Genomic DNA, 13,700 nt, shown 5'->3' with positions numbered 1-13,700 from the left:
TTTCACAAAAGTTCTGAATGTCTTTCTCCGACTATTCTGGAGGGATAATGGAACTAGAAGATACATACACAAGTTCCAAACAAATATCCTCCTAAACCTTCTTTCTCTGCCTTCTCCAACCTTCAATAATTTTGAAAACGTCTTTATCATTTTTTTAGATTTTACTACAACACATATAAAATCATTAAAATGTGGGGAGTATTAATATATTTTAGGTAAATAAGTAGTAAATCTTATAATAGTTTCTAAGAGTACTCTTGTGCTGATAGTTATTTAAATTAGTATATTTTTATAACCAGCTAAGGAACAACCTTGCATGTCACATGAAATGTGCCATTTTTCTAAGTGTTGAAGAATTAGTGTGCTTACCATGTTACAAAAACACAAATATATTCACATTGTAGCTATTAGGTGTTTTAAATTTTTAACATATTCTCATTTTTTAATTATAGAGATTTTTGTTTTAATTTCAGAGACAGTGGTGAGTCACATTTTGTTTATATATCAGAAGCTTAATGGTTGATGTTAATTTCCATATTCTGAGCTATTATTAATGAATGTTGTTCTCTTCCTTCCTTGATCAGTGATTTTGTCCACAGCAAAGATAACATTTTATTCAAAATTAAGTCTGGAAAGAAACTTCATCATAACTATGTATTCCTTTTCCAAAAATAAATAAAAATTCCAGTGTGCAGTTCTGACTGAATTAAGTAGTGGGTCATTATTAATTTTAGCATTCCTTTAATGAGATGTTCCTATAATATTTTTTTCTTTAATAATATCTCATTAGCTCCTTGGAGTAGGTATACGAAAAAAATGGCAGAAACCATTGTCATTTTAAAAGCAATAAGAACAAAAAATAGAGGATGTTTAGGATGACGGTATAAGTCAAGTTGGAAAAATAACTTTATTTTGTAGGGAAAAAGAAATTTCGCATTCTGTATCCAGAGATATTATATAATCACTGCTGTTTAGTAAAGAGATTTCTTTTTAGTATTTCATTTAGATGTGGTGATTGTTTATACAAAAATAGTATTGTATGCATGTTATTTATGGCCTGCTCTTTTTAATTTAACCTCATATAATGAACATTTTTCCATCATTATTCATTCTTTACAACATTAACATAAAAGGCTGTGATGTAGTTATATCATAATTCACCTAAAACAGCCCACTGTATTTGAAGATAAAGATATTAAATTCATCTATTTTTTCATTGTAAATTATATCTTTGTAAATATATCTTTGGGTACAGCCTATTATTTTTTCTTTTTCTTTTTTTCTTTTTCTGAAGCTGGAAATGAGGAGAGACAGCCAGAAAGACTCCTGCATGCGCCCAACCGGGATCCACCCGGCACGCCCACCAGGGGCGAAGCTCTGCCCTCCAGGGGGCGATGCGCTGCCCCTCCGGGGCGTCGCTCTGCCGCAACCAGAGCCACTCTAGCGCCTGGGGCAGAGGCAAAGGAGCCATCCCCAGCGCCCGGGCCATCTTTGCTCCAATGGAGCCTTGGCTGTGGGAGGGGAAGAGAGAGAGAGGAAGGAGGGGGTGGGGGTGGAGAAGCAAATGGGCGCTTCTCCTATGTGCCCTGGCCGGGAATCGAACCCGGGTCCCCTGCACGCCAGGCCGACGCTCTACCGCTGAGCCAACCGGCCAGGGCCCAGCCTATTATTTATAGTTATATCAATCAGATAAATTCCTAGAAGTTTTAATTGGTGGGTCTACAGGTGTGAGATATATAAATCTGATGTATTGCCAGTGTGTTCTCCAGAAGTTATACCAGTGTGCACTAGTAATACCTGCTTTTCCAACTTCTCTAACAGTGGGTATTTTTATTTTATTATGTTAATTTGATAGGCCAAGAAAAATCACATTAAAAATTTTTGATTTTTGATGTTTTTTGTATCTTTTTAAAGATTGGTGTGTTTCTTTTTCTTACCAAATGTGCATATGTGATTGAATTCAAATAGACTGAAGCCATTGGTATACAATGGCTTTAATGGGACTACTCATAAAAGTTCCCACTAAATCAGTGGTAGTCAATCTGGTCTCTACCGCCCACTAGTGGGCGTTCCAGCTTTCATGGTGGGTGGTAGTGGAGCAACCAAAGTATAAATAAAAAGATAGATTTAACTATAGTAAGTTATTTTGTAAAGATTTATTCTGCCAAACAGCGAAAATCTGACATAAAGTACTTGGTAAGTTATTATTATTATATGCTGTAACTCTGCTTTATACATTTTATAAAGTAAAGTTACTTCCCTACTTTATATTTATAAATCACCATTACTGTAGAACCGGTGGGCGGTTAGAAAATTTTACTACTAACAGAGATACAAAAGTGGGCGGTAAGTATAAAAAGATTGACTACCCTGCACTAAATGAACACCCATTTAGACTGAAACTGTGCTAAGCATGTTATCCTTATATTTTATGTTATTTAATGCTCATTGTAATTCTGAACTATCTTCATTTTGCAATTGAGGAACTTGAGATTCAGAAAGGTTGAGTGACTTGCCCAAGGTCACAGCTAGTGATCCATTCATTCTATTTCTGACTTTAAATTCTGTGCAGTTTTCCTTAAATCACACTCTTCCTGGTGTTTAGCTGTTGCTTACATCGCTTTATGCCAGATAATTTTCTAACCATTCTTTTTTTCCAGTATCGTTCCAGTGTTCTTTGAATATATATTAGAAATGGAGAGAAATTATTACTAACATAATCCACTACCAAATGAGTAGCATACTTACCATTTTGCAGCATTTCTTAAAAATAAAGCATCTTCATACCTTAAGAGTAAAAACTTTTCCAAGCCTCTATTTTTTTTTTTTTTTTTTTTTCATTTTTCTGAAGCTGGAAACAGGGAGAGACAGTCAGACAGACTCCCGCATGCGCCCGACCGGGATCCACCCGGCACGCCCACCATGTGGGCGCCGCTCTGCCCACCAGGGGGCGATGCTCTGCCCATCCTGGGCGTCGCCATGTTGCGACCAGAGCCACTTTAGCGCCTGAGGCAGAGGCCACAGAGCCATCCCCAGCGCCCGGGCCATCTTTGCTCCAATGGAGCCTTGGCTGCAGGAGGGGAAGAGAGAGACAGAGAGGAAAGCGCGGCGGAGGGGTGGAGAAGCAAATGGGCGCTTCTCCTATGTACCCTGGCCAGGAATCGAACCCGGGTCCTCCGCACGCTAGGCTGACGCTCTACCGCTGAGCCAACCGGCCAGGGCCACCAAGCCTCTATTTTTAGACATAATATTATATTTGATGCAGCCCAAGATCTTTCATTATTTATTTTAATTTATTCATTGAAAAGCATATTCTATGATTTTGTGCTTTTAGTTTCTTTTCTCCATAGTAAGAACCAGGCACTTACCTCACATCCTTTTTTTAAAGATGATGTATATATAAATACTTGAAAGAAATGGGTAAAATAATAATTAGTATACTAAATTCTTCTTAACAGAACTTTACAGACCAGTATGGCAAAGCTGCTCTCAGATCTTAGCATGGATACTGCCCGCTGCAAGCCTAGGAATAATCTAACCAAATCACTTCTGAACATTTATGAAAAACAACCTCAACATGACCCAATCTCTGCTCAAATGTTCATAATGAACTACCTGAATAAGTTAGAAACAGATCACACTTTTACACATTCGGAGCCACTTTCTACAAATAACAATGAGGAAAACACAGTGCTAGGTAGGTCCTATGAAAATGTTCTGCCTTCCAAAGGCCCTCAGCACAGGACCACCAGGAGCGCGGAGAAAGTATTAGCCCCTGGAATCATTTCTACTCTTCTGAAACAGGATTCCGATGAGGAGAGCGAAGTTACAACTTTAATAGAAGGTGAGTGTAACCTGGACAATACAATTTATATTCCGTTTGCTAGAAGCATGTCTAAGAGGAAATCACCACTATTTAAGAGATTGTCCCCCCAGCCACAGACCAGTGTAGCTCCACCACAGCTGCTCAGCAACGGTGGACCTGTCTCTGGAAAAGAAAGCAAATCATGCACATCTGGAGTTTGTTCTTCTTCCAAAAAAGAAGCAGAAGGTGCACTTGAGAAATTTTCCGGAACAGCTGAAATGGAGGACAAGCAGCTCCTGGAGATAATAAAGGAAGCCATCTGTAAGATCCCTGCTGCCACTGAGGTGCCACAGGACCCGGCTGTGTGTCCCGGCCCCTCCACTTACCAGAGCAGCAGCTTTCCAGTGAAAAATAGTGCTGTCTCTGATGGAAGCTTTTTAAATTCTGACTTGACATCTGATTGGAGCATCTCTTCTTTTTCAACGTTCACTTCTCGTGATGAGCAGGACTTCCGAAATGGCCTTGCAGCACTGGATGCCAACATTGCTCGACTCCAAGAGTCCTTACGGTCTGGTCTTCTAGAGAAATGAACTCGGAAAAACATAGATTGTGTACCTATTTTTAAGAATAGAACTTGGTTATGTTGAATGTATATTTTAAATTTCTTTATAGAGAAGTGATGTTTTATATAATTATGTATGAAAAATAAATTGAATAATAAACTTATTATTGGAATATATTGACACTGTGGAGCTTATAAAAATAAGTCATTTTAAATCGTCACTTTCTAAGAGAAGAAAGTTGTAGATAACTAGGGAAATATTATTAATATTTTATTTTAGTACTTAGCAGTTAGATTTCTTTTTTTACCCTGCTGGGTGAAGGGTGCAGGTTGGAAGGATTCTCTAAAGGATAATTGGAAGGTTATCTTTGGATACAATTTACTGTATTCAAACTAGAGTTTCTCTTTTAGGATTCCGTTCTGTTTTCTTAATGGCATTGTGTTTTTTATATGGGATACTCTGTGCTACAGGCCAGTGTTTCTGGTGAGATGTATAAACATTAAGACAGAAAATACTCTACTTATTAAAAAACATTAAGTGGTCCAATAAAAATAACAGGTAACATCCTAAGTTAGCATATGGTTTCTTAAAACTTTGACACTTGTTTTTATTCTGAATGCATTTTAACACCTATAAAAATAAAGTCAGACTGATAAATACTAACAAATAAATTTGAATTTTAGCAACTTGGCTTTTTAAAATAAATAGGAAGTATTTATTTCTTGTCCTTATTAGATTTGAACATGACAAAACTTGTAAATCTTACATTGGTTCGAATTCTGCTTTTCTGGACCAGTTATTTTCAGCACTTAAGCTGAGAACTTTCTCTGCTCTGTAGCTACTGTGAACGAGGTGGACTCTGCTTCTCTGCTGGTACCCTTAACTGCTCAGTATCTCCTCCCTCCATGCAGGCAGCACAGCTGAACGCTTAGGAAGCGGAGCGCTGTGCTATCACTAATACTCCACATGAGTCACCTGCCCGTTTAGTGCTTGAACAGGCGTTAACATTAAAGAGTGTTGTTCTGCTGGTCCCAGAACCTCCTTCTGCTGTTTTTTTAAGTGTTGATGCCACAATTTCTGAAGTACGCAGTTATAGTGTGACATATATAGGCTTTATAAATAGAAATTTCTTACGTCTAAGAAATATTACATGGAGTCTAGGCTATTTTCACAGAATTGTCCATTAATACTTTTAATTTTTCTTACTTCTAGTATTCATAAATTGATACATTGGTTTATTTGGAGCTAACGTCTCAACTCTTGAACACATAAGTTCAGAAGTACAGTTTAGAAATACAAAATAATAAAGCAAGAAAGAAAATACTGTGTCATCTGTCTACCCTTAAATATTCAATTGTTATTCATATGCAGAAGTAAATTTGTAAGATTATATAATACAAAAATATTGTTCTATTTTGCCCTGAATACAGGACAAGCATCCTTATGTACAAAGAAAAATTTTAAATTCTTATGTGTTCACTTAATTAGGAGTTAATAATTTGATTGAAGAACAGATGAGACTGGAATACCCTGGAGGGACTGCTTCTGGAATGATGAGGGACTATTTGATACACACGGCAGAAAACATGAAAGAGTTCAGTTCAGTTTCAAGGTGGAACATGACTCTCACAAAGTGGAAGAGACAGTGGGTTTCATAGAAGTTTAGAGAGGAAGGAAGCCAAAAAGGGGTAGGGGAAGACAGAAGAGAAGAAACTTCATTTGGATCTTAAAGAATGTATAGGATTCAAATAAACCTGTGTGTATCCTCAAACAGTTAACCCCATAGAAAGTCAGTATCACAAAATGTGGGGGTTGGTTGAGGGATATATTAAGAGCATGGTAGGTACACCAATATGACTGAAATAGAGGGGTCAGAGTTTTATGATAATGGTAATAACAGATGATGATAACACCTATTTTGGCCCTGGCCAGTTAGCTCAGTTGGTTAAGAGTCGGGGTCAAGCCTGACCAGGCGGTGGCGCAGTGAATAGAGCATCGGACTGGGATGCCTAGGACCCAGGTTCAAGACCCCAAGGTCGCCAGCTTAAGTGCAGGTTCCTCTCATTTGAGCAAAGCTCACCAGCTTGGACCCAAGGTCGCGGCTCGAGCAAGGGGTTACTAGGTCTACTGAAGGCTCACAGTCAAGGCACATATGAGAAGACAATCAAAGAACAACTTAGGTGTTGCAATGCGCAACGAAAAACTAATCATTGATGCTTCTCATCTCTGTTCCTGTCTGTCTATCCCTCTCTCTGATTCTCTGTCTCTGTAAAAAAAAAAAAGGAGTCGGGGTCAAATTGTAGAATGTCTTAAACTTCAGGCTGAGGAATAACCACGAAACATGAAGCCACTGGGTATTTGGGTTGTTTGGTGGTCATGTTTTTTTTTTACCTGAGGACCACCAGGTAAAATTGGGTGATTTTTTTTAGAAAGAGAGAGGAAGGGAGAGAGAGGGGAGGGGGAAGGGAAGCATTCCTTTGTTGTTTCACTCTGTTATGCATACTTTGGTTGCTTCCCATGCATGCCCTGACCGGGGAATCGAACCTGCAACCTTGTTGTTTTAAGACCACGCTCTTAACCGACTGAGCTAACTTGCCAGGGCCAAATTGGGTTTTCTGAAAACTACATTGAGTGATGGTGAATAAGGATTAGAGGAGAAAGAGACTGCAGACCACTTAGAAAGCTTTTGCAATAGTCCAGACATACATTGATAAGCCTTTGGCAATAAAAGTGAAAAGGGGCCCTGGCCGGTTGGCTCAGCGGTAGAGCGTCGGCCTAGCGTGCGGAGGACCCGGGTTCGATTCCCGGCCAGGGCACACAGGAGAAGCGCCCATTTGCTTCTCCACCCCTCCGCCGCGCTTTCCTCTCTGTCTCTCTCTTCCCCTCCCGCAGCCAAGGCTCCATTGGAGCAAAAATGGCCCGGGCGCTGGGGATGGCTCTGTGGCCTCTGCCTCAGGCACTAGAGTGGCTCTGGTCGCAACATGGCGACGCCCAGGATGGGCAGAACATCGCCCCCTGGTGGGCAGAGCGTCGCCCCCTGGTGGGCGTGCCGGGTGGATCCCGGTCGGGCGCATGCGGGAGTCTGTCAGACTGTCTCTCCCTGTTTCCAGCTTCAGAAAAATGCAAAAAAAAAAAAGAAAAGGGGAGGCCCTGATCAGTTAGCTCAGTTGGTTAGTGTCATCTGGAAACAGCAAGGTTGTGGGTTCGATCTCTAGTCAGGGCATGGGGATCAACCAATGGGTGCATGACTCATTGGAACAAAAAATGAATGCTTTCCTTCCCTCTCCTCTGTTTCTCCCTTCCTCTCTCTGTCTCTAAAAAATCAACCAATAATAATAATAATAAAAGCCCTGGCCTGATAGCTCGGTTGGTTGGAGGATTGTCCCAAATGTGGAGGTTGCTGGTTCAGTTCCCGGGTCAGCACATACATAAGCAGCTCAATGTTTCTGTCTCTCTTCCTGCCTCTCTCAAAAAAAAAAAGTGAAAGAGGACAAATTGAAATTTTTCAGTAGTCATGGTGATTTACTAGAAAATGAAAGAGAAGGGGGAATCAAAGATGACTACAGTTTTTCCAATTTGATCACCTTTTGAGTCACACTGAGCAAGGTCTAAAATGAAAAAGCAAGTTCTTGCTTAAGTTCCAAGTTAACAAATTCCAAGTTTAGTCTCTAACAGTGCTATAAATGGAGAGTGGGATAAAAAGGAGAGAAAAAGTGCCCATTTTCAGTGGCCCTCTTTACATCTTCACACCAGGAGTCAATAGAATTGCCTCATCACAGTCTCAGAAGGGTCAGTCTGGTCCCGATGCACCTTCTCTCACAGTCCTTTTCAGATGCCCCAGAGTGAGGGAAGCATATCACGGAGTGTCCTCTAACCTCGGCCAGGGTGAATTCAGTATCTCCTGGTGGATACTGGGTGCAGAATAGAAAAGAACCATCCTCCAGTATTTTGTCACTATTTTGTTGTCCTTTCTTGGATCTGTGGTGGTAACAATGGAAATTTCACAGTGGATTTCATACTTGTGACTACCATTGAAGATGGAAGAATCCAATTCTACCTGAACAGGTGGAGACCCTAGGGGAGGGGCTAAAGAAACTAAGGAAGTTACTTGGTACAAATTCTTCCCTAATTCCCACCAACCCTGGAGCTTAGCAAATCTTTCAGAAATCTTTCCATTTCATTAATGGTGGCATATATGTCAAATTCTTTAAAAGTTATAAAGGCTGCTAACACTACATGGAAATTAAGAGTAGACTTGCAAGGCCTAGTTAGATAGAAAGGGCCTGCAGCCAAATCATATCTTAGGAAGTATGTATCTAGTGCTCACCTGTGGGGCCATCCCTTCAGCTAAAAAAAAAGATTCATTCATTCAATGAGTGAATGACTTGAAAGCTAATAATATGTGCCAGATTCTAATCTGGGTTCAGAGAATACAACGATGAAAAAGACCTATTCTTTGTCCTCAGGAGCTGACATTACAGTGGGACACAAGAAAAGGAATAAGTACTGTGGGGGAAAAAAAACTATAAAGGGACAAAGAATAACAGAATTGGCTTATGTTTTACTTATAATTAGAGTAAGAGGCTTTTCCTCAAAATTTATGGTTCAAAGTCTAATTTAACCATACCACTAGAGAAAGTTGGATTTGATTTACCAGCTAATAATCATCTTTCAAATCTGTTAATTCTAAATTTCCTTCTGTTCATAATTGCTTAAACAAATGAGTCCTATACTTGTATTACACCTCAGTGTTTTAGTTAGTATACCACTTGTAGAGAACTGGGCACAATTTTATTTAAAGCAGTTGGCCCAAGTAGGACTGCCCAGAAAATTATTAGAAATGGTTAGATACTTCTGAAAGGCTTGGCTTACAAGTTGGGTTTTTGAAAGGCCTTTGAAGTCATCTGTCTCACTCATACCCAAAGAAGGAAGCTGTTTGACAGCAATATCTACTTCTGGTTAAGATCCCAAGCACACCGTGTATATTCTTTTTGCCTGGACCACTCTTTTGCCCTGGCTCCTCCTAACAAATTCTTACTCATTCTTATTACCTGTGTACCTTGTATATATCTCTATTAATGCATGTATTAGTTTACTGTACATGTATCAACCTTAGTCCCTTGTACATTTTTTACTTTTTTGGTGGGGGAGAGAGAGATGGACAGACAGGGAGAGAGATGAAAAGCATCAATTCATTGTGGCACCTTAGTTGTTCATTGATTACTTCTCATATGTGCCTTGATGGTGTGGGGCGGGGGGCTTCAGCAGAGACCCCTTTCTCAAGCCAGTAACCTTAGGGCTCAAGCCAGCAACCATGGGGTCATGTCTATGATTCTATGCTCAAGCCAGTGACCCCACACTCAAGCTTGTGAGCCCACGCTCAAGCCGGATGAGCCTGCGCTCAAGCCAGATGAGCCTGTGCTTAAGCCTGATGAGCCCACACTCAAGCCAGCAACCTCGGGGTTTCGAACCTGGGTCCTCAGGACCCCAGGCTGGCACTCTATCCAGTGCGCCACTGCTGGTCAGGCTCCTTGTATGTTTCTTAAGGGCAGGGATCAGGATTTATTCATCTTTGACACCGCCTGTGACACTTGGTGTCTGTCTATCATACAGTTGGCGGTAAATAACTCTTGTTGGGCTTAACTAAATCCCTGACAAATGGTCATTTGGCTTGATTTGATTTTCTCAGTGTTAGTGAATTCATGCAACAGCTTTTTCATAGCTTTATTATACACATCTAAACTCCCTGTACTAGCTAGCCTCCCTGTAACTTTCATTCATTCCTGTCATTTACTTGCAAACAAAAATCACTTTTGTTTAGCAAACACACTACTGCTTGTTCTGAGGAGAAGCCACAGACTGTTAAATATTTAGGACAACAGATAGGGCAAAATATTTTTTAACTATGTCACCAGTGCAGGGATAATCTATCCCACCAGCCTACCTCGCTGATTTGTGGGAGTGATAAATGTAGGCAAAGCACTTAGAAAACTGGAGGGCACTGAACAGTCTGTGACTGATGACAACATTTAAAGAGCCCTCCACATCCTGCTTTCCCTCGCCTGCTGTCCTCCAGTTTGTCAATGTCTTAAGATTCAAATCTAGCATGAGCAATGAACTCCAGATGTGGTGTAATCAAGCGGGATACAGTTAGATGATCACTTCCTGTACTTTTAAATTGTTTTAAAATGGACAAAGATTGAGTTGGCCATCTTTAGTCGTCATATATTACTGCAGATCATATTCATGCTGTGGTGAGTTCTCAGGTAGTATTCACGTTGTCATTCTCAGTGTTGAGTGGCATCATGTTAGGACAGCTTGAGGGCCCGCTAGAAATGAGCAGTTCCTCAAAGACAGGTTCTGATGAAACAAGTGGCCTCATGTACCCCTAAAGGAAGAGCCCACATGTAATACAAACTGCAGTGTTGTTCTTGAAGGCAGGTCTTAAAAGGTCATAAAGAATAGTGAAAAGAACTAGACCAGGAGGCCTGGGTTCTTACACAGGTTCTGCTCTGTTTTTCTGTATGAGCCTTGTTTTTCAGTTATAAAATGTGAGAATTTGACTAACGTTCTCTATAGTCACTTTATGATTCACCAATATTTAATCATGTATTCTAGCATTTTGACAGTACATCTCTTCAGGCAACCATGAGAATTCTGCTCAGGGTATTTAAACTCTATCTGAAGCCATTCTTCCAGTCAATGGATGGCCCTGCCAACTCTGGAGATTTATAGATAGAAGGACATTATTTGTCACAAATGTGTTTTTTTTTTTAAAGGCTGAGACATTCCTGGTGTCTCTGTTAACAATTCCATCTATCTCAGCACTAAGTTTTGAACATTGCCATTTCTATTTTCTACTTAGAAGACTAAAAAATACTCATGGTAGAAAAATTTTGCTTCGTATTTTATAAACATTGACTTTATAAACATGCCACACAGCTAACACCTTGAACCAGATATTGTGAGTCTCAGTCTTTCTTTCTTATAGTCTTCCCACTATCAGCTAAATCCTATGACTATTTCGACCCTGGGGACCCAAATCTGTCACCAGAATCTAGTTGTATGCCATTCTCTCTCTACTAGCATGGTCTAATAATAAGGAATCTTCCTCTGGGATCTGTGAGGATTAAATAAGTGAAAATGCTTTGAGAACTACAAATACTAAATAGATGCTAATGATCGCTAAAGATACATCAGTGGTCTACATCATGGTCTGTGTACTGTGCTAGACACTTAAAGTTTTGCTTTATGAAAGGCACACAATGTTCTTAAAAATCTGTTTAACATGTAATGCTAGTAAAACAACTTTTCCACCTGTCACTTGGCCAATTCTATTTAAATCACTATAGTTATTTTTAAAGTAGACAGGGAAAGTTACACGAGTTTTTCTTCCATTAACACTGACATTCACAGTGAGCTCTGACATTTCCAGGAACTCAGCACCATCTTCTGGTCAGCCTGGCGGGGAAGATGGCTCATTTCTCCATAGAGACCTCCAGGCGATTTGCAGAGGAATCACACACTGTCCAGGAGGAAAAAGTGGTCCCCTTTGGAGCTGGAGACTTACACATTTGTTGGAACCTATACCAAGGAACATTGCCTGTGCTCAGTAGGGAACACACAGCCAAAGTGCATATTCTCACCCCGTCATCCATTCCAGATTATTCTGTACTTGGCTGTGAGCTCTAGGCCCAGAGTGAGGTTGGAGACCAGAATCAAATATTTTAAAAGTCAGCAGCTCCAACACAAGCAGAACAGACCCTCTTGGAGTGTAGTAGTTTGTGGTTTGGCAAGAAGAAATGAGTGAAGGAAAATAAAATTTGAAATCCAGAGCCTCCATGGATGGAGAGAAAAACTAATCTTTTTATTTTATTTTTTTTAAGATCCTTCAGTGCTGTCAGAAATTTGCTGTCTTAGGATAGGGAAATGGTTAATAGAGTGAAAGCTGAGGCAGAAATGAGAAGAAATCAACATGTAAATATTTGAGTAAATAGGTCTCCCCTATTTGAACCATGATCCAAATCTCACTACTCCACTAATGATTTTTTTCCCCACTGAGACTCAGACCACTGTCATCACCTCTTCCCTCCCGGATCTCAACCAGTCTGATCATCTGGTCATATTGCTGTAATAATGGATGATTAACAGATAAAGTAACTTCTCTCAACCCCTAACATACCCAGAAAGAGTATAAGAACTTAAATTGTAGTTTTGTATCTTTGGCCAAAGTTTGAGAGAAGGTCATACTAGATCATTGATGAATGTGAGACACTTAAATTAAGCCATGATAATTTCATCTATGGGAAAGTTTATTTTAATAATGATGCATTAGAAGACCAAGAACCCGGCCCTGGCCGATTGGCTCAGCGGTAGAGCGTCGGCTTGGCATGCGGGGGACCTGGGTTCGATTCCCGGCCAGGGCACATAGGAGAAGCGCCCATTTGCTTCTCCACCCCCACCCCCTCCTTCCTCTCTGTCTCTCTCTTCCCCTCCCGCAGCCAAGGCTCCATTGGAGCAAAGATGGCCCGGGCGCTGGGATGGCTCCTTGGCCTCCGCCCCAGGCGCTAGAGTGGCTCTGGTCGCCGCACAGCGACGCCCCGGAGGGGCAGAGCATTGCCCCCTGGTGGGCAGAGCGTCGCCCCCTGGTGGGCATGCCGGGTGGATCCCGGTCGGGCGCATGCGGGAGTCTGTCTGACTGTCTCTCCCCGTTTCCAGCTTCAGAAAAATACAAAAAAAAAAAAAAAAAAAAAAAAAAAGAAGACCAAGAACCCTAGATCAGGAGTCGTGACTCGGTGACTCTTGTCTTCATGTTTTATGTCTTCATGTGACCTTCACTCATTTATAATTTATTAGCTGTCTACTGTGTGCTACACACTGAGCATTAAAAGCAAATAAGACAAAGTGTGCTTCTGAGGACCTGGAGCCCAAGGATCTACCAAATAAGGAAACACGACCTCAAAAAGCCTATCCAGCTCAAAAAGCTGTATTTTCCAAGGAGAAGGCTCCCAACACCAAAGGAACTGGCACAAAGCTCTGAGAAACACACCATGGTGGGTGTCATACAGACACCCTCCGTATTTATTTGATGTCACTTTCAGAATCTATCTTTGCATGGTGACTCTAAGGACTGGAATAGACCTGTGGTGGCACAGTGGCTAAAGCATTGACCTGGAATGCTAAGGTTGCCAGTTCAAAGCCCTGGGCTTGCCTGGTTGGGGCACATATGGGGGTTGATGCTTCCTGCTCCCTGCCCCCCCCCCACCTCTCTCTCTCTCTCCTCTCCAAAATGAATAAATAAAATATTTAAAAAAAAAAAAAAAGAGACAGGA

The 13,700-nt window shown here is 40.9% G+C and overlaps 1 protein-coding gene across 4 annotated transcripts in view; it reads left to right on the top strand.

Annotated features, from left to right (window-relative positions):
* CCDC14 (coiled-coil domain containing 14) overlaps positions 1 to 4,971 on the top strand; it is a 72,967-nt gene extending 67,996 nt beyond the window's left edge. For 3 of the 4 annotated variants that reach the window (XM_066241513.1, XM_066241515.1, XM_066241514.1), the window contains exon 13: positions 3,459 to 4,971. In XM_066241513.1, coding sequence (XP_066097610.1) covers positions 3,459 to 4,395 — 937 coding nt within the window. In that variant the 3' untranslated portion in view covers positions 4,396 to 4,971. The remainder of the gene's footprint in view (positions 1 to 3,458) is intronic. The other variant, XM_066241516.1, reaches the window with a different exon arrangement.
* The last annotated feature ends 8,729 nt before the right edge of the window (positions 4,972 to 13,700 follow it).

Source organism: Saccopteryx bilineata, chromosome 8 (assembly GCF_036850765.1).
Source record: "Saccopteryx bilineata isolate mSacBil1 chromosome 8, mSacBil1_pri_phased_curated, whole genome shotgun sequence".
Lineage (NCBI taxonomy): Eukaryota > Metazoa > Chordata > Mammalia > Chiroptera > Emballonuridae > Saccopteryx > Saccopteryx bilineata.
The sequence above is the reverse complement of the archived record's forward strand: the minus strand, read 5'-3'. Positions and strand labels throughout refer to the sequence as shown.